The sequence below is a fragment of the Melospiza melodia genome, chromosome 14 (assembly GCF_035770615.1).
Source record: "Melospiza melodia melodia isolate bMelMel2 chromosome 14, bMelMel2.pri, whole genome shotgun sequence".
Classification (NCBI taxonomy): Eukaryota; Metazoa; Chordata; class Aves; order Passeriformes; family Passerellidae; genus Melospiza; species Melospiza melodia.
Genome location: NC_086207.1, coordinates 10,156,072 through 10,176,166, shown reverse-complemented (window position 1 = coordinate 10,176,166; position 20,095 = coordinate 10,156,072). Strand labels below are relative to the sequence as shown.

Below are 20,095 nucleotides of genomic sequence, written 5' to 3'. Positions count from 1 at the left end.
CCACACCCCTTCCATGCCCAGGGACACCTTCCCCTATCCCAGGTTGCTCCAAGCCCCATCCAATCTGGCCTTGGACACTTCCAGGGATGGGACAGCCACAGCTTCCCTGGGCAGCCTGTGCCAGGCCTCACCACCCTCACAGGGAAGAATTTCTCCCTAAAATCCCCTCTAAACCTGCCCTCTGTCAGTGTGAAGCCATTCCCCCTTGTCCTGTCACTACATGCCCTTGTGCAGTACAGCCTGTCCTGGGAATATGGGCAGGCTGGGGCTCCACCAGGCTCCAGCTTGAGTTATGTTTCATGTGAACATTGTCTGCAGCATTTTTTCAAAAAGAACGTCTGATTTTAAGAATTTGGTCTCTTAATTAGAGAGATCTGAAAAACTAATTTGGTATTTAGGTGACAGCTGTGAAAGGAGTGTAGTGAGAAGGATGTGATGGATAAGGCTTTCCTTCAGACTGTGGTATACATTTGTTAGGATCCAGTTTAAACCCAGAAAAGCGAGGAAAGCTGAGTCTCTGTGTATAAACCACAAAGAACTTTGAAGGTTCAAAATATACCCAAAAACTAGATTAAAACCAAATGAGGCACCATATTGGTGCCAAAAAATGGATGTATTTTTTATTTAATAGTAAAAGAGGCAAAGAGAAAGAAAGAGAAAAGAAAGAGAGAAAAAGAAGTGGGGGGGGGGGGGGGGAGAGAGAGAGAGAGAGTGACAGGGGTTAGGTGGAACCATCACCCATCCAGCAATGGGGTCCCAACAATGTCTTGTCTCATTTTGTCTGGTCTGTGGTGGTGTGGGTCCCACATCACACTGCTGCACACCAAAGAGTGCAGAATTCCATGGACAAATAGGACATTTTGCAATATGCATTACAAAAACAGCCAAGCATGAGAAAACAAATTGGGAGTTTCTGGTTTGTAGGCTGAAAGATTTCTCCTTGGTAAGAGTTCACAGGCCAGCTCTTAAGAAGAGTTTGCAAGCACAGTTTAAAAAAGGCCATAAAAAGCAGGAAGAAAATCCAGCAAAGAAAAGCAAATTAGGCCTCGAAAGGGGGAAATCTGAACTGATCTTGAATTTGACAACTGGAAAGAAATCCATCTGGTTCTGGGTTTCTGAGGGTGAATGTCTGAGTGTTTTGGACTCAGACCTTGCAGAGGTCTCACTGGCTTTGAGAGGAAGAGGAGACTGAGCTCTGGCCTGGGAGCAGCATTTTGTGGTGCAGGAGGAGCCTCTTGATCCCTTTGGGTGCTGCTGGGTCACCTGTGGCTTTATACCATGGCTGAGCAAAGGTGAGCTGCCACCACCATGAGCATCCTCCTCCCACAGGGACAGGGAGCTGGTGGCACTGCCAGGCAGTGCAGGAAGGCTCTGTTTCCTCCCCTCCATCAAGGGCCTCCTTTTGGAGAGTGCCCAAGCAATAAGTTTTAGCTTTATAGCAACATTTGGTCCTGATGTACAAATTGCTGAGCTTAACAGGGACGAAGGGGCAACGCTTTACAAACTACTCTGGATTTAAGCAAGTCCGTGGAGATGATGGTCTGGAGGAGGTTTCCATTCTGGAAACAGCTGCCAGTTCCATGGTCTGGATGGCACCAGTGTGCATGTGAGGTCAGAGGAGAGGACCCAGCCCTCTCCTGCAGCCACCCTGGACTGAGTGTGAATCTGGCCCAGATAATTAAAGGTGATGGCTTTCTCAAAGCATTGCTGTCAGTGCTTCCACCCATATGGGCCATTGCTTTTATCCCAAAAAAATGTTTATGATCCTTCTTTTCCTCTCTGCAGCATAGTTGAGTGTTTTCTTTATTTCCCTTGAAATAATAATCAAAATCTGGGAATTGGGAACACATAACCTGCTTGTGTGTGTATATATATGGTTGGGTTTTTTCAAGACTATAAATTGGGGAACAGTTAAAATTATATTATTCCTGGCAGCAAAATTCCTTTTTTTAATAGACAATTTGAAGTTATTATGTTGGAAGCAGTTTTCCCCACGTGTTTGTGCATGTGTGGTGTGGAGGGAACTGTGCCAAGAGGGCTCCAGGCAGCTTCTGAGGCAGGGGGAGTTGCTGGGAGCTTGCTGAAGGCTGCAGGCTTTCAGCTGATGGTAGGAAAAAAACCTTGAAGACACCATCTTGCAGTTCTTAAGTAAGCTTGGTTGTATCAATGGACATTTTGCCTTAGGAAGAACTGAAGAATTGGACTTTCAAGCTCCTTTTCTAGCAGGATCTGGTTATTACTTCTCTTAGCTGTTGGTTTTTACAAGGTTTGTGAGTGCCAGTGTGTTCTCCTGTGCACTAGGGATAGACAGTTGTTTCTAATTCGTATTTATTGGATTATTTTAGTCAAAAATAAGCTTTGTATCAGAGCCTCACGATATACACTTCATGATTTGCTCACAGGATGGTGTTTTATTTCCCTGCTTGGCTTTTTATCAGCTTCAATCTACTGAAAAGCTGGTGGAAGGCAGCTGTGTTGGGGAGCTGCCCTAGAACAAATTAAACCAGGTTAAATAGATTCCTGCCTCTTACACATCATCTATGTCTTTCATCAGCCCAGGCATGTTTGTGACTCAGATGGCTGGAAATAGCAGCCAACGTGTGTCCATGGGCTGTGTCCAGCTTCCTGCTGCTTTTCCCAGTTGCTGGGGTTAGCTCCTCTCCCCATAGTGAGTTTTTGCAGGCAAAGCCTGGCTCAGGTGACATTAGCAGTAGGTATTGCTTGGTTTATGGGTGTGGATGGGACTGACTAATAGCACACCCATGTATGTGGAATTCCATGTGTGTGGAATAACACATAGGTAATGTTTGACATGGGTAAAATGGTAAAATAATGTGGAAAATTAGTCGTTTAATGGCATCTGAGTTCCTGACTTGAGGTCATATGACAAAAATATTTCCACAGTTTACCTTGGGACTTAAAAAGCAAATGGAAATATGAATATCAAGCTAAACCCTTGACTGATGTGTTTCTCACACTGTAAATGACTAATCTTATTCGGGGAGAAAACCTTCCTAAATGAACGTGGATCTGTGTGGACAAGGGTGGCTGCAAGTGAAAATCCCAGGACTGATCCCTTGGCCTCGGGGGTTGCCCATCCTGCCTGTGGAGCTGCCTAGCCTGGGTTTATCCTGTTTGGCTGATAGAAATGGAAGGGATGGCCCTGAAGTCAGGAGCGCAGCAGGTGTGCTCAGAGTGATGGAACATGGAATAAGAAGTAGACTCACAGCCTTTCTTTTAAAGAAACAGCACATATGCTTTTACATATATAATAAATGCAGGTGAAATAAATGCAGAATATTTGGCAGTGGCTCACCATGGAGAAACAGCAAATTCATTTGGTTGGGGACCAAGGGGAGCTGTGTAGATTCAGCACAATTTAACTGCAGGTCAAGGCTGAATTTTCCTTTTCCTGCTGCACATCTCTGTTTTCCACAGCACACACAAAATGTTATTACTGCAAACTGCATGTCCAAACACAGCCCCTCCATGTGTATCACACCCTATAAATCTCATGTTTTCTTCTTTCTTTCTCTTCCAGGACAGTGGCCCTGCCCAGAGCAGGAGGTCCATGCCCCATGGAGCTGGGGGCAGCCCTGTGGACAGCAAGCAGATGCTGAACATGCAGCATCACCAACCAACCCGGCTGTACACGAACAACAGCTCTGAGTCAGCCCTTCCAGGCCAGCTGAGTGGACTCCACATCACTCCTGCACACAGGTAGGAGCAGGGCAGGGCTTGGCTCTGCAGCTGCTGCTGCTCCTGCTAACTAAGGTTCAGGGAGTGCACAGAGGCTGCTGTGCTCCTGAGGTCATGGAATCCTAGACTCACTTCAGTTGGAAACACCTTCAAGATCATCCTCTCTAACCATTGACTTAACTCTGCTAAGTCCATCAGGATGCTGGGCTGGTCAAGTGTAGGTGGGAGGAGAAAAGAAACTAGCCAAATAAACAAAACAAAGCAAAAATAAAAAGGCTTGGAGATGGCAATTTCTGAACAAAATAGCCACATTTACATAGGTAGCAACTGCAACGTTGAATTGAAGCTTGTGAAGCAATGCTCAGGTTTGCATCTTGGTGAAGGTGCTCACTCTCCAGATCTCTGTTAAGATCCTTCTTTTGCTGATGTGAGTAGGCAGATTAGTGTCCCCTAGGTACAGTCCCCCAGCTGGGATTAATGCCAAGGAAGACAAGAGGAGGACAGGTTTAAATTGGATATTAGCAAAAATTTCTTCACCAACAAGGTTGTCAAGCCTTGGCACAGGCTGCCTGGGGCAATGGTGGAGTCACCATACTTGGAGGGACTTAAAAGACATATGGGTGTTTCTCCTAGGGACATGGTTTAGTGGTGGCCTTGGTAGTGCTGGGGGAATGGTTTGGCTTGATGATCTTAGAGGGCTTTTCTTACCTAAACAATTCCATGGCTCTGTGAGTGTCACAGACAATAATATTTTGTTTATACTTTGTTTTTTCAAAGTGTATCTCCAAGGCAGGATGGAGGGTGCTGTGCTCCTAGGAGTGGGGATCACCTTGCCACAGACCTAGGAGCCAATACTTGCCCTGGAAGCTGGAGATACTGGCTGAAAGGATGAACTCCAGTAACTGGGATGTTTATAAGTGTAAGATCTGCTCAGTGCAGCTGTCCGGGAGGCTGAGAAATAAATAATGCTCCTAGGAAAGAAAAGGCTTTTGTGTAGCCAAGAATGGTTTGGGTGAATAACTCAGACTTTGAGACAAGCCAGGTTGTGGACTGGGATGCTTTCACATGGCTTATGAGGATCTGATTTATGTTCTTCCAAACTGGCAAAATATCCTGCAAGAAAGTAATGTCTGTATCGCAAAAAGAGTTTCTTTTCAGCTTGGGAACTCTGTGTCTGCATGAATCTGCATTTCAGTGATGCAGCAAGCCAGCTCATTCCCTGTGCTGCGCTGGGAGAGTTATTGAAGTTGGAAAGAGGAGAACTGCACAAAAAATAGAGGACAAAATCTGGTATTTTCTTCAAATGAGCCTAAAGCAAGGACATTTACTTGGGTCTTTGAGTAGAATTGGGGCAGGAGTGCATTTTCTTTGAATTGCAGTACATTTTCTTTGATGAGGCTGGGCTGGTGTCATGATTTGACCCTGGCCAAATGCCGGGCACCACTAAAATCACTTGCTTACCCTCTCTTGCTTTCAGCTGGGTAGAGGAGAGGGAAAAAGAAATAACAAAGGGCTCATGAGTTGAGATGAGGACTGGGAGAAAACACTCTAAGGGCAATACAGGTTCAAATTTATAGGTAAGAAGTAAATTGATTATTAACAGAGTAAAAGGAGGCTAATGAGAAGTAAAATAAGCCTTTAAAACACCTATCCCCACCCCCCCCCCCCCCCCAGCCCTCCTTTCCCAGTGACAGCACAGGACAAAACAGGGTTTGGGGGTTTTGGCCAGTTCAGCACCTGAGATTTTCTGTTCTCTCAGGGAGAGAAGTCTATTCTCTGCTATACTGTGAGTCCCTCCCACAGGCAAACAAGTGTTCCCAAAACTGCAGTGGCCTGGGTCACTCATCCACAGGGTGCAGTCCTAAGGATAGGCTGCTCTAGTTTGGCAGCCAGGCCCCTCTCTGTGTCGCTGGAAGCAGGAGCCCTCTCTCCATTCGGGTCTCCCACTGGACCTCAGCTTTCTCTGCCATCCACCCACTCTGCCGTGAGCACTTTCCCCATGGGCTGTGAGTGGATCTGCATCCCCCATGGGCTACCTGCATTACAGGGGGGACAGTTTGTTTCATCACAGCCTTTACCAGAGCTTGCAAAGGAATTTTGGCTCCAACACCTGGAGCACCTCCTCACCCTCTTTGTTTTTCCACTGACCTTGGTGCCGCCATGTTGTTTTCCCTCACACGTCCTCATTTCTTCCTCTTCTCTGACTAGAAGAAAAGCTGCTGCTCGTAGATACCATTGCCAACAAGTTCCACTAATTCAAAAATTTTTCTAGGATCCCACAGCACTGAGAGGTCGATTTTGTCTAGGTTCTGTGTGAGGGAGTCTCTGGCCATGTTTCCACCACAGGCCAGGCCCTGCCGCCATGTTTCCAGCAGTGACGGCCGCGGCCCTGGCGCTGTTTAATGTCTGCAGGGCATGAGGAAGGAGAAGCCACTGGTGCCCCTTTGCCCCCCTGCCCACAGCGTGGCTGGGCAGGCATGGCTGGGCAGGCAGGGCAAGGCTCACCATGGGCCGTGCCAAGGTGGCTGCAGCCATGGCCGTGTACCGCCACAAGCCGGGCCAGGGATGGACCCCCATTGCAGTGCCTCACTATCCCTGGAAAATCTGCCCCTGCATCGTTTTGATTTTCTACTTAAATATGTCATCACTGAGGCGTTACCAACCTCTCTAATTGGGCCAGCAGCATGTCCAACTTCAGAGCCATCAGAGATTGGCTCTGTCAGACATGGTGGAAGCTTCCAGCAGCTTCTCACAGACGCTACCCTTGTGGGGCCCCCTCCCTGCTGCTACCAACAAACCAGGTTGTGCCAAATTAACACAGGTGGCCAAAACCTGCCCTTTGCCATTGACAATGTGTGAATTCACGTAGGAGTGAGCTGTAGCAGGGTAGAGAAGCACTGGGAGCACACCTGCAGGGTTTGGACTGGTTGGGAGTCACAGGGATGGGTCCATGGCTCTGCACCACCCAGGCTGGTCCTCACCTCCCACAGGGAGCAGAGTTGCTGGAGAGTCACTACCAGAATATGGAGCTGTAGCCATTCTCTGAAAGTGACTTTTGCTGGAGGTTTTTTTCTCCTTCCTTCTTTCTTTCTTTGAAAGTGAATGTTATTTCTTTTGTTTATTTGTTTAAGCAGACATGAATATAACACTGGTGGAGAAAATGATCCAGATGATAGCTAAAGTATGTGAAGCTGATGGAGTTCAGGGCTCTTGCTGTTTTTACTGGTTTTATAATGACCTTGATGACCTGCTCTATAAAAAGGAAGAGGAGCCCCTTCCCCTGGAGCTGTGCTGTGTGTTGGGGCCTCTGGAGCACAACAGCACTTGGATTCAGCTTTTCTCAGCAGGACATTTAAGCATATACCTGAAATATATTTGATTCCAGACCATGCTTTTCATTTTTTGATGTTTTGGACTGAAATAATGGTTTAAATTGCTATTTGTTGTCTGTGCATCCCAAACGCTCCTCATACAGAGCAGGAGCAGCTCCAGGCTGAAGGCAGGAGGTGGGGGTTACAGGGCAGCCCCAGTGTCCCCCTCCCTGGTGAGGTGGTTTTCTCAGTTAAGCTGTGCTCTGTGTTTGTGATGTACCTACAGTAACACCAGCTTCACAGGAAGCACTTGTGGGTGGTGAGGGATTTTGCTGTCCTGCCTGGCACATGCTCTCCAGATGCCCTTACAAGGGGTGGGTGCATGCTCTGGCCCTACACAGTTAATGAAATGCGTGTTTTTTTCCCATTTTATCAATAAATTCCATGGGTAGCAAAGCAATTTACAGCATTTGCAAGCAGCTGCCTTCTTTCCTGAAGGCATCTGGTAACTGGGCCAGCCCTTGCTGTGTTGCTCAATGGGAGCCCAACAGGGAACAAGTTTAACCTCCTCGGTTCAGCAACTGTTCCTGTGCCAGACATACCTCCAGGCAGGGAAACACATGAAAACAGAGGTGCTTAATTGAATCTGTGGGAATGTGGAGATTTCAGTACCTCCCTGATGAGCTGACAGTAGCTGTTTCTGTTTGACTTGAGCCTTTCTTTCTTTGCTTTAAACCAGCATTGACCCCGTGAAGTCTCTCCCACGGAACAGAAATGGGATTGATGTGGAGTCCGATGTCTACAAGATGCTCCAGGATTATGAAAAGCCCGTTTCAGAGCCAAAGCAGTCTGGATCCTTCCGGTACTTGCAGGGCATGTTGGAGGCCAGTGAGAATGGTAAGGGGGTTGGCACCCAAGCACCCTCCTGTGAGGAGACCCACTGGGATGGCAGGCTTCAAATCAGTGTTTCACATACTCCTGTTTACCAGATTTTGTGACTGACTTGAGCACCGTGTGAAAGCTGGATTTGTAAGCAGCGTGGCAGCTGTTTTCTGAGATGGTTTATGAGATGTGATGGCCCTAAGCAGTTGTGTAAGATCACTGTTGGAGAACCTGGTCTGGTTAAGTAAATGGCATTTGCATAAGGACGTGGGATGGTCCTCAGCAAGGCAGGGATAGAGATCAGGAGCTCTTGGCTCACTTCTCAGGTCTGTCACAGCTTCCTGCCCATGTTGTTAACACATTAAATAATAAGATCCCCAATCTATACATTTCAGCTTCTTTTTTATTTTATTTGCCTTTCACGGTCAAGTCTATTGGAGCTTTTATGTTCAAATTTTTAGGCTTTGCTTTACAGGGCAAGACCCCTCTTTCTGTTTCCTTCCAAGGGCCCCATACTGCAATCATGTGAATCCAGGAACATATCTTTTATGAGAAGATACCAACTGCTGTAAATCTCATTATGGAGCCGTGAGAGGTAGTGAGTTGGGCTGTTGCATTTCAGTTTGTTTGTGTCAAATGTTGGAGAAGTCTGTTCTTTGACTAGAAGGATGTTGATTCTTGCTTCACTAGAAGCACAATTGCAGGTAACTTCTGATCACCATGGAATTCCACCAGTATTGGTTTTCTCAGTGGGACTGAGCCATAGTTGCAAAGCATGAGATAGATTCAACCTCAGAAGCACTGGGTATGTTATTGTATTTTATATTAGTAATACAACCTCTGGATTGGCAGTATTAAAGTCCTTGGATGGATGTTAAATACAAGCCTCAGTTGGACCTTCAGGTCCTTCAAGACCTCCAGGAGCAAGGACAAATCTGCTTCTTCTCCAGTCACCTTGTTAGGAAGAAGTAAATGGGAAGTGACTGTGTTAATCCCAATTAGTAATGCTGCTGCCTTCCTCCCTTCTCTGTCCCAGGGAAAGGGAACAAAATTCAAGCTTTGCTGGTTTGCTCCTGCCTCCCCCTGCATCCTGCAGCACTGGGCTGGCAGAAACCCAGTGCTAAGAGGAAGGGAGAAAGAAAAGGCTGGGGAACAAAGAGGTGCCAGGACAAATCCCCACATCCTGGGACTGTGCAGCCAGTCCTGGATAGGTGTTCATCAGCATTCTCTGGCTCTAACCTATCACCAGTGCAACACTGTGTGTTTGACTGCAGCCTGACAGGCTGCTTTTGGTACCAGCCAGTATGTTGTATTTGGTACCAGCCAGGCTGGAGCAGTCACTGTCACCTGGGTTCCACCATTCTCCCTCTCAGTAGTGTGGAGGGGATGTGTGACTGCCTGCTGGCACAGCCTCACTTACGCCTTGGTCATTCCAACCCTGTTTATTTCACAAGGGATGAGAAATTAGGTGAAAAGCATCTCTGCTTGGCATGAAGCTCTGTGATGTTCCAGCACGTTTTCAATCCTAAGTGTTCCTGCTGGGTTTGTTTTACAGCTGCCACCCCTGCTCCTTTATCCTTAAGCCTAAAATTACACATTTTGACCTGAGCCTGCTCTGCATTGTCCTTTTAAAGTCAAGCTCTCCTCTCCCAAGGAGCTGAGTGTCTTGGACAACAATCTGTTTTATATAGAATGTATTCCTACTGGAAGCATTTTAGCCCTATCCCACACCCTTAGGGAGCAGTGCCCACTCTCATATACACCCATAACCCAGAAAGGACAAAAAACTCCAGCCATAACATGGATGGCATGGTGGGGGCTGTGGAGTTAAAGCATTTTACTGCCTTGCTGAAGACCATAAATCACCATGAGACTGGGCTGGTAAATAGAAGGAAATGATACACAGTTCAGGAAGATGGGAAGCAGCTTTCTCTGCAGGGTTCATTTTGCTGTAAAATCCCTTTTTTTTTTTTTTTTTTTCCCTTCTTTCCTTTTTTAAGCAGCTTATGCAAGCACTCTGCATGAGAGGCAGTGACAGCTTAACTGTTAAATGTTGGCAGATGAGCCTGTCTAGTCCAAGCATGCTGTGTCTCATGCTGGGAGAAGCCAGCAGCTTGAGCAGTTGCTTCAGTTTATTCCCAGCAAGGCAGCGGAAGGATTCACCAAGGGGCTTGGCTGGAGCCAGCCAAGTACTCCTCTGGTGGAGTAGCCCTGCTCTGCTCTTGGGCAGTCACTCCTGCATGTATGAAAGCTCTTTCATAGAGCATTCATGCTCTTTCATAGAGCATTGCCCAACACCGTGCTGTGTTTTGGGGAGGTGGGGTCTGGTGGGAAGTTGGTCCTTTTGGTTTTACCCCCTCAGCTGGCACTGCTGGCAGCATTGGCCTCTGTGTCAGAGCCATGGCTGGAGAGGGGGGCTGTGGTGGGAAGGTGCCTGTGCACCCCAGGGGATGAGTCAGGGGTACACCCTCCTTCCCATCTGGGCCCAGGACAATAAACACTCCTGGAGAGCAGGGGTCTCTGTTCTGAGTAATGCCCTTCAGAATGTATCTGTGGTGTGACCCTGCCTCAGGGCTGTGAGCAACCAGCAGTGATGATGCATCAGGCTCCAGGTACTCAAAATTCCCTTTAGGAAAGGCAGAGATGCTTCTGGAGCCATGGGAGGCACTTACACTGGATTTTGCTCTGAAGCTGCCAAAACTGGCACAGAGTATGTGCAGGTACCTAGGTCAGAAAGTGCTTGTGGCCTACTGAGACCTGCTGGGCATCAGGACTTGAAGCCCATGTTTACAGTGGACCCTGGACTGAAACACCTTGGATGCTCAGGGAGTGTGTGGCATATTAGAACTCTGGAGAAGACTTGTTCATCCAAGAGCTCCTCTGCTGCTTTTCCAAACTGTGAGCCAGGTGGTCCTTCTTCATGAGCCTTTCCTTTCTATGACCTTAGGCAATCACAGAGGCACCATAGATCAATATATGCCAAACAGACCCAGTCAGTTGTCAGCTGTGGAAAACCATGCAGTCAATACTGGAAGCTTTTAAGTACCCCAGGAGTTGGCAACAAGCATGTTGTTGTTGTCCAGAATTGAAGGGCAGATGGTAGAGGGTCTGTAGGGAGTGGGAGCAGCAACACTGAAAATTCTGCTATGATATTTTTCATATGCACAAAATCTTCATTGCTTCCTTTCCTGTTGCTGGACCTTCATTAAAGGAGGTCTGGTGCCTCAGAAGACCTTATCTTCTATCACAGTATTTTGATTTATATTATTTGAGCTTAAATGTGTGCTCTAGGAAGAAAAGTGCACATGATTCTATTATTGTTAGGTTCAATTTGCCTCATTCTCTGAAATTCTTTCATGGATGGAACTTTTTTTTTGGTGGGGGGATGGGGAGGAGTGACTTTTCTGAGCTCTTCACTTTATGATTTTTAACTAAGTACTATTATAGCCAAATTAACTTCCCATCTCTAGATCACAGCTGCTCTGCATTTTGACAAGGTCTGTGTCTGTTGACCTGGTGCTGTCCTGGAACTTCCAAGGAATTGCAGGTTCTAGTATGACATGCAGGCTCCATCTGACTCTGTAAGGGAAAAGGAAAAAAAAAGGAAGAATAAGAAAGAAGAGGGGAAAAAACAGCTCTGAAAGGCCAAGTTTTTAATCTGTGTCTTTATAATTCTTGGCAGGTGAAAAACTCGACAAACTGAGCAACCCCCGGAACATCAAGTCCCCGGTGCCAAAGCTTGGTGGCCCCATGTCTGGGCTGCAGATGCTCCCCGAGTGCACCCGCTGCAGGAATGGCATTGTGTAAGTGTCCTGCCTCACCAGGGCCCCTGTGCAGTGGGGACAGTGACACTGGGACGTGGCTGGGTTGGGTCCTGCCAGGCACGTGGGTTAGAATTTATAGCAGAATACCTTGAATCCCTTTCTGGCTTTTTCTAACCATATCTAAACCTGAGCAATGCAGTTTGGATTGCCCCTTTTAAGGGAATCTCGCAAGGGATGATTTATGGGATGGTTTGTGCCCTGCTTATCATAGTAGCTGCCCAGGGACTATGAATAGCACCACAGCACCAAGCACTCCTTCACTGCCTTACAAGGGCTGTGGGAGAAACACCTTGAGTGTTGAGAAGAAGACAGCTGGTTTGTTTGTTTCTTGAAGAGTTACTCTCTGACAGATGGATGTTTGTTTCAGATAGTATAGGTGGTTTTATGCTTTGTTGGTTGTAATTTGTGACCTGTTGTAATTTATGTTCTGCTGTAATTTACATCCTGCTCAAGCCAAATTTGCTGGCTGAGTGTGAGCTGTGCCTGCAGTGGTATTGTTGCTGGAGCTGTGAGTGAGGGTCTGTTCCACAAGTCATAGTGTCTGCAAGTGCTCAGCCCCAGTCCTTGCAGATGATTTTCAGATCCAGGCTGAGTGTAGATACTCAGGGCTCTGTTTTGCACCAAGCTGTGGAGCAGTGCTGCTGGGTGTGGAGCACCCTGCCTGCAGAAGCACAGTGAAGCCACACCTGGAGTGAGGTGGCAGCTTTGGGTGGGCTGAGAAGCCCTGATAACACCCTTACATGTCCCTGCACGCTGCTTTCCTCCACTTTACTGTTTCACTTGAGGCAGCAGGAAAAGCTGTTCATGCTCCTCGTTCCTCCACCTCACTCGAGCTCTCCGGATCTCTCGCAGGGGCACCATCGTCAAGGCTCGGGACAAGCTCTACCACCCTGAGTGCTTCATGTGTGACGACTGTGGCCTCAACCTGAAGCAGAGGGGGTATTTCTTCATCGAGGAGCAGCTGTACTGCGAGACACACGCCAAGGAGAGGGTTAAGCCCCCCGAAGGATATGACGTGGTGGCTGTTTATCCAAACGCCAAAGTTGAACTCGTCTAAGGCTGGGCTGTGCTCTGGAGAGGTGGGGTGGCCCACCCACGTCCTCCTGCCAGCTGCAAGCACTGGGGCTGTAATCAACCCCCATGACCAAAGCCCAAGTTCAAATGCCTTTTCCTAGATAAAACCGTTTACACTTGGGATCTCCGGGGAATGGTGTTGAAAGCATTCAAACAGGTTTTGCCCTTCTTTTTGACACTCTGCTTTTTGCTGTGTTGGGTTATTAGTCTGTGCTGTAATCTTATCCAAGATCTGTGTAAATATTGATTAATTCTCTACTCTCTTTCATATAAAACCTGTATTCCTTTTTATTTTCCTTTTTTTTTTTTTGTGCCCTCCTTCTACTGAAGATGTTTTAGAAGATGTTTTAAAAGCTCAAAGAAAATAAGGCACTTTAACAAAAGAAGCTGTCTCTTATGTCCTGACCCTAATCTCCTGTCCCATGGCTGCCCAGTGATTAAAAACCAACCCCGAGAGTCAGGACAATACCCAGTGGGTGCCTCACTCAGCTGCATCCCAGCAGATGTGCCAAGGAAGGTTGGTCTCTTAAAACAGTAATTACAGTGAGACTCTCTGGACCAGGGCAGTGCAGTTTGAGGCTGCCAAGGACTGATTCAAGTTCCCAAGAGATCTCCACACTGAGTGTGTCATGAGGCCTTTTTCTTCCTCCTTCTACTCCTAATTCTGTTATTCTGTTATCTAATGACTCAAGCACACCTTGAAGGGACACTGCAGCAGTCTGGAGCACCCTTTGATTATCCCCACCTCCTACATTTCTGCCCACAGCTGCCTTTGCTTTGGCCATTGTGACTATTCCCCAATTTTTGCTGTAATTTTACAGTCCTTTATTTCTAAATCCTCAGATTGCTGCTATCTGGGTCTGCCTCCCAGCAGAGAGGGGGTGATAAAATCCCTCCAGGCACTTAGGGAATAACCGGAGCTTGGGTGAGCCCCAGGTCCCAGGGCAGCAGGATTGTGTTCATACCCATCTCCTAAGGCTGTGCTTTCAGCCAGGTCCATCATCCACTTTATTTTACAGGGAAAAGATTTAGTGGCTCTTGAAATGTTTCTTTGTTAGAGAAATGTGGTTTTTTCATATTAGAGGAAGGAGAGAGGGAGCTGACTTGCTCAGCTGCTGGGTACTGCTGTGCAAAGTGATGGGAGCTGTGTCTTTGGTACCACGAGGTTATTTCTGCTTTGCAACAGCCTCAGTCTTCTTCCTCCTTATTTTGAGAGAGAAAGGATGTGGGGGAGAAAAATAAATGCTTGTGCTTGCTTTCCTTCCATGGAAAAGGAAAATAAGAAATGGAGTGATGGGCAAAGCACCCCTTTCTCTCCTGGCTCTCCATAAGAGGGAAAATTGGGGATTGGTACAGGATTGGGAGCATGATCCTAGATGAGCAGGTAATTTCTTCCTACAGGTTCTGCACCCCAGAAGGGATTTTAGGGTGTTACTGGTCTTCATCTAGACCTCTTCATGCAGTGCTTTACAGAGACACAGCAGCTCCTGCCCCATGTCCTGCAGCCTCCCAGCAGCCTGGGCCCCCTCCAGCTGGGTACCACAGGGATGCTGGCTCTGTGCATTCCTGCTAGCAGGGGGACATCCAGAGGACATTCTCCTCCTTCTGCCATCAGGAATTTTTAATTATTAAAGTACAAGAAATGTGGAAATTTTATCACAGTTCTGAACCATGTTTTTCTTGTATTTGCATGGCCTTGCTTGGTCAGTTGGACCCTCTGAAGGGGGGAATGTTTGGGACAAGTGTAAAGGAGGAGGTGGTAATCAGGTGGGAAGTATTACTGCCCTGGTTTGCAGGGCTCTGCTTGGAGCTCCTTGGAGTGCCCTTGTCAGAAACATTTATTCTGAATTCCTCTATTATCCTTATACATTGCTGGTTTGAGCTCTGGTGCCTGTAGCTTGAGAGTTCAAGCTTCACCAAAATCCAGGACTGAATACAGCCCAGCTGCATGATGGAAGACTCCCAACATGAATAGCACAGGATGCCCTTCCTTGTTTCCAGGCAGGCAGTTGGAGCTGCCAGTGGTGCTGTTTGTCACTCCCTGAGGCTCTTGTCCCCATTTGACTCTACTTGCATGGTGGCCATGTCCTGCAGGATGCCAGGAATCTGCAGCCCTGATACAGGGAGCACCAAGAAGTTCATAAGTGGGTTCATTGCCCTCATTTTAAACACCCAGCTGAGCAGGCTGCTGCCAGGGCACCCTTGGTGGTCTTGCTTGGCTGCCACACCAGTGGAATGCTGGGCATGGAGCTGTTCTTCTAATGATCCCAAGTTCCCTCAAATCAATATTTTCACATGGCATCTCATGATACCCTTTCTTAGGAGTAATCCATTCACCTGATCCCCCTGCAGAGCTTGGAGCTGCCTCACACAGGCCCATCTCAGGGCACATGGTTTCCTGGCTTCAGGCCACCCTGTTCCTGTTGTGAGGCTTGCAGGAGCAGCCACAAGTGTCACCTTCTCTGTCACCAGATAATGCTGTTAAACTCTGTAAAATGTGGGGAGGGTACTGTTTGTATGAAACAAAAAATAAAATTGTATTATGGGTTTTGTCTCACATCACTTGGCCTTTGCCTGGTCTGTATGTGTGGGGGTCCCCTGGCATCCAGGTGAGAAGGACACTGGATAAACTTCAAAAAGCATCTTGGAGATACAAATTGCATCTCCATGCCATTGCAAATGTGAATTGCTTTCCACATTTCATTGAGACCTTGTTTGAGGTTTGGTCTATGTTTTGGGGGAGTTGGTGTGAGGTTTTTTTAACTTGAGACCTTCCTGGGATCCTACATCCTATCAGGTGTGGAGGTGGGAAAGGCCACTGTGTCTCTGTGTGATCCCCCACTGGTGCCTGGCTCCTCTCCACCAGTGGGACCCAGCTCACCTTGTCATGGTTCAGAGCTTTGCTGCCTCTACTCCTGCACAAGGCTGAAGAACCGGTGGTTTTGGTGATGTTTAATCAGCCACAGTGACACTCCAAGGGATCCTTCTCCCACCTGATGTCCCAGGCTGTCACCAGACTGGAATCCACAGTTCTGCAGTGCTGGGGTGTTGCTGCTGTCACTGCTGGAGTGAGCTGGGCCTTCCCAAGGAGAGGTTACTGCTGGCCCTTGGAGTACAGAAGCCCACTGGGTGGTGGGAGTGTGGGGGAGTGGGAGGGGAGGGCAGGCTGGGGTTAGCAGCTGTGTCAGAGGGATGTTTGCTTCTGTAGCTCAGTCTCTGTGGGTCTGGCTTTAACAGTTGATTGGGATTCAAACCACTGGTGTATGGGAAAGTCAGAAGGGCTGTGAGGTAAGTGCCTCCAATATTTAACCTAAAAGGTTTGATTTGGCAACTGTTCACATATGGAAATTGTTGTCTGTATGTGCCTAAAACATTTAAAAGACAAAACCTCTGAGGCTCTGCATGTGGCAGAAAAAGTTTCCATAGGGGAAAGAAAAAGTTTCCAGTGTGGGTCTGTGTGACTCTATGTCTAATTTGTACACATATTCAAATAATTAATATGGTTATGACTCTCCAATTAGTGGTTTTCTATTCACCCTTGAACACACACATGTGTTGGATGTATTTCTGTGGTTTAGCCTCCACCATCCCCAGCCCTTCTCCCCTGGGCATTGATCCTGGGGGGCTTCAGCCCCTTGGGGTGATCCCCACTGTGAGACTGAGGGGTACAGAGAGCCTGGGCAGCTCTGGGGCCCCCCAGACCCTCTGCTGCCCACACAGCTACTCTGACCAGCCCAACACTGGGAGCCTCCTCTCTTCTTCAGGAAAAAAGAGGCACAAGCTCCACCGTGATGAAGCACAGCATTTATTAACTAAATGAGGTGGGACCAGGGCCAGACTGATGCAAGTTTTAATTGTTTAACTTTTTCCATGTATCATTAAAGTTTCTTACTTAGCCAGGCATTATTTCCACCACCACACCCTGCTCTGCTGCAGCTTTTGTTTGGAGTTGTTTAACTTTGCTTTTGTTACTACTGGTCTGCCCCAGGGACTGAAAAAATCTCAGCTTGTCCATTTATCTGAGGATAAATGTTCTGTGCCATAGGAGGGGGATTGAGGGGAAGAAGCTCTTTGGAAAAGTTCCCTCTCTTCCCTTTCTCATGTATAAAAGAAGCTATTTTCATTACTTTAGGGAGGAAAAAAATCTTCCCTTTACACATAGAGTAAAACCCAGAAACCTGCTCCTGATTCTAGAGAAACTTATCTGCAAGTTGTTTGTTTCTCCCCAGCAAACACTCTCAGAGCTCTTCCAGCTAGGACCAGCTTCTCCCCCAGGACATTTAAATATTCTGAATTTTTAGGTAGTCCTAAAGCAGTTGCTCATGCAGGGAGCCCAGTGGGGAGGGCCTGGGCTGGGCCAGAACTGATTTCAGGGCAGTTCAGGTGCACAGGGCCACACTTTACTCTGCAAAGGTTCTGCTCAAGCCTGGTTCAGGCTTTTGCCTTTATTAATAACTACTTTCTGAAGAAGCACCTTAGTCCTGCACTCCCAAACCTGAAGGGTTGCAGGAGGCCAGTGATGAGTGTGTCTTCCCCAAATTGATGGACCCTGAGGAGATGCAAAGTTGCTGGCACTGTGGGACCGTGGGTTGGGAGGGCTTGGGTTCACCAGTGGGACATGGACACCACCACTGGAAAATCCAGATGGAGGGGCTCTCCAGAGACCACTTACACCTTGCTCCTGTCCCCAGGCAGCACCAGCCACCATGACCCTCCCAAGAGGTGTCCAACCTGTCCTTGGAATGGACAATCCTGGCTCCCCAGGCCGCATGTCCCAGGGGTTTTCCCCACATCTGGGGGAGTGCAGGGGATGTAAAGGAGGGCATTGGATACACGATGTGCAGAGGAATGTATGGGATCTGTAGGGGAAATGGTGGTAAGTGGGTGTGCCTGGGCTGCAGGGGGCTATAGAGGGTGTGTGGGGGCAGATGGGCTGCAGCGGGCTGTAAAGGATGTGGGGAGGGGATGAGGGGCAGAGGAGCTGTCTGGCTGCAGGGCCATGGGACAAGGCAGAGCTCCATCCCTGCGCTGTGCTGTCTCCTGCTCCATCTAGTGATGAAAACTGAAATATCCAGCGGCTTCCAGCAGGCTGGGACAAGAGCCCGCTCTGTGAGGAGTCCCGGCACGGTGAGGAAGTTCCTGAGCGAGAACATCCAAATCCACCCAGAGGGCAGCACTTCGGGAAACGTCCGGCAATGATCTCTCCGGGAGAGGTCGTTTCACGCCGCAGTGATGGGCTTGAGCATCTCCTCTCTTCTCTGGCGGTTCCTTGCTCCGAAGCAGCCCTGACCCACATCACTGACTCTGACCCGAAGGCTGGGGGCCAGGGAAGCAGGATGTGCTCCTGCTGCACGGGAAGCAAGTGCTGGTCCTCGCCAGGGCCAAAGCAATGTCCCTTCCCCTGCTGGAGTGACATTGCACCAGGCAAAATTCCTGAAGTCCTTCCTGCCTGGTGGATAGCATTGAGAAAGCTGACTGCCCTTGAGAAGGTGGGCTCTGGGAGGGTTTATACCAAATCCTCACACACCTGCTAAAGACAGGCATCCTCACTCCATCTCTTTTACAGGATTCCTACCACAAATAAGATGAAAAATCATTCACACCATATGTTTGTCTGCTGGGCCCCTCTTAGGAGGAGAGAAGTTCATTCACCACTACCAGGAGCTGGGAAGTGATGGCCATAATGCCCCTGAGAGCTCCAAGTCCCACAGGCTGGATTCAAGTGAGCCTCAGGCAACTCTTGGCACTGCTGCAAGGGGTACCTGCACTGAACTGCTGGGAGAGCAGAAAGGCTGAGATGAGCCAAGAGCCTTTTTAAAGGCTGCCAAAGATGACTTTTCCCAAGTCCTCTTGGTCCAGTGGGATGTGACCCTGATGGATGGGATCACCAGCTCCAGCGTGGGCAGCAGGTAGGCAGGAGGGCTTCGGCCAGAGCAGGGCTGTGCCACACTCCAGCAGGGTGGCACAGGAGCTCCAGCATGTGGCACAGAGCCCCTCAGAGGAGACACTGCAGCTCACAAAATGGGCCTTGATTTGCCCTGTTGATAAGCAAATTTCCATGTGATCCCAGTGCTAGGCAACGCACAGAACTCCAAATTATCCTGTGCTTTCTTAATTCCCATCTCTCCAGATGGCTACTGGGAAAGTGGCACAGCTGTCTCACCACAGCAGAGGGTCCCTTCAAAGGGGCTTTTGCCCTGGCAGAAAGAGCAGAGCTGCTTTGGGCAGCACCACCCCACTCTGGAGCAGAGCAGGAGCTCTGATGCCAGCAGTGGGACACTGGGTAAGGGTAATGTGACTGCACGAGCAGGAGCTGGGCTCCTCCACAGCTGGGGGCAGCTGTGGCATCCAGCAGCCATTGGAGCAGCTTCCTGCCTCCACAAGAACCAAGTGCCTGCACTAGAGGTGGTGTCTCAGCCATTCAAAGATTTGTTTCATCTCCCCCTATAACAAAGTACTCCTCCTTTTCTCTGCTGGCTCCTTGACATATGGGTTCAATTTAAAGGATTTAAATCTGAGCTCATTTCCCACACACTGCTCTTTACCTAATAGCTTATCTTTACCTAATACCTAATACCTAATAGGTGTGTTTTATAAGGCTGTGGTAAAATCACAGAATTGTTTTGGTGAAAAAAGCCTCCAGCACTACCAAAGCCCCCATCACTAAACCATGCCACCAAGTGCCATATCTTCACGCCTGTTAAATCCCTCTGCAGATGGTAACTACACCACTACCAGTGTCACGAACAAATTTTCTCTAATATCCAACCTAAACCTCCCCTGGTACAACTTGAGGCCATTTCCTCTCTCCTATTCTTGTTCCTTGGGAGAAGAGACCAACCCCCACCTCACCAACTCCTCTTTTCAGGGAGTTGTAGAGAGCACGAAGGTCCCCACTGAGCCTCCCATACTCCAGAGCCCCTCATCAGAATTGTGCTCCAGCTCCTTTCCCAGCTCTGTTGTCCTTCTCTGGACACATGCACTGACCTCTTTAAGAAGGGTCATTTGCAAGAACCAGGACTAGTCCTTCCCCTACAGTGAATTTGCTCCACAACAGTCCAAGCCATTCACTGGCCACTGTTTCATGTAGTTTTCATAATCTCCGTGCTTGGTTTAAAGCATCCCTGATGTTGGATCACAAGTGGGTTTTGCAAGCTGGGGAACACCCAGCAAAAGCTCTGGTCTGTGGTGATTGCAGCAAGAGCTTGTGGTGCTGTGGCAGAGCTGGCTAGAACACAAGGGATTTCTATTACTGCTAATTTATGCAGGTTCACAGTATAAGAGAAAACCCTGTGGTGTTCTCAT

The 20,095-nt window shown here is 48.3% G+C and overlaps 1 protein-coding gene across 1 annotated transcript in view; it reads left to right on the top strand.

Annotated features, from left to right (window-relative positions):
• PDLIM4 (PDZ and LIM domain 4) overlaps positions 1–15,349 on the top strand; it is a 44,548-nt gene extending 29,199 nt beyond the window's left edge. The window contains exons 4-7 of the mRNA XM_063168643.1: positions 3,542–3,720; positions 7,750–7,907; positions 11,575–11,695; positions 12,569–15,349. Of these exons, the coding sequence (XP_063024713.1) occupies positions 3,542–3,720; positions 7,750–7,907; positions 11,575–11,695; positions 12,569–12,773 (663 nt within the window). The 3' untranslated portion in view covers positions 12,774–15,349. The remainder of the gene's footprint in view (positions 1–3,541; positions 3,721–7,749; positions 7,908–11,574; positions 11,696–12,568) is intronic.
• The last annotated feature ends 4,746 nt before the right edge of the window (positions 15,350–20,095 follow it).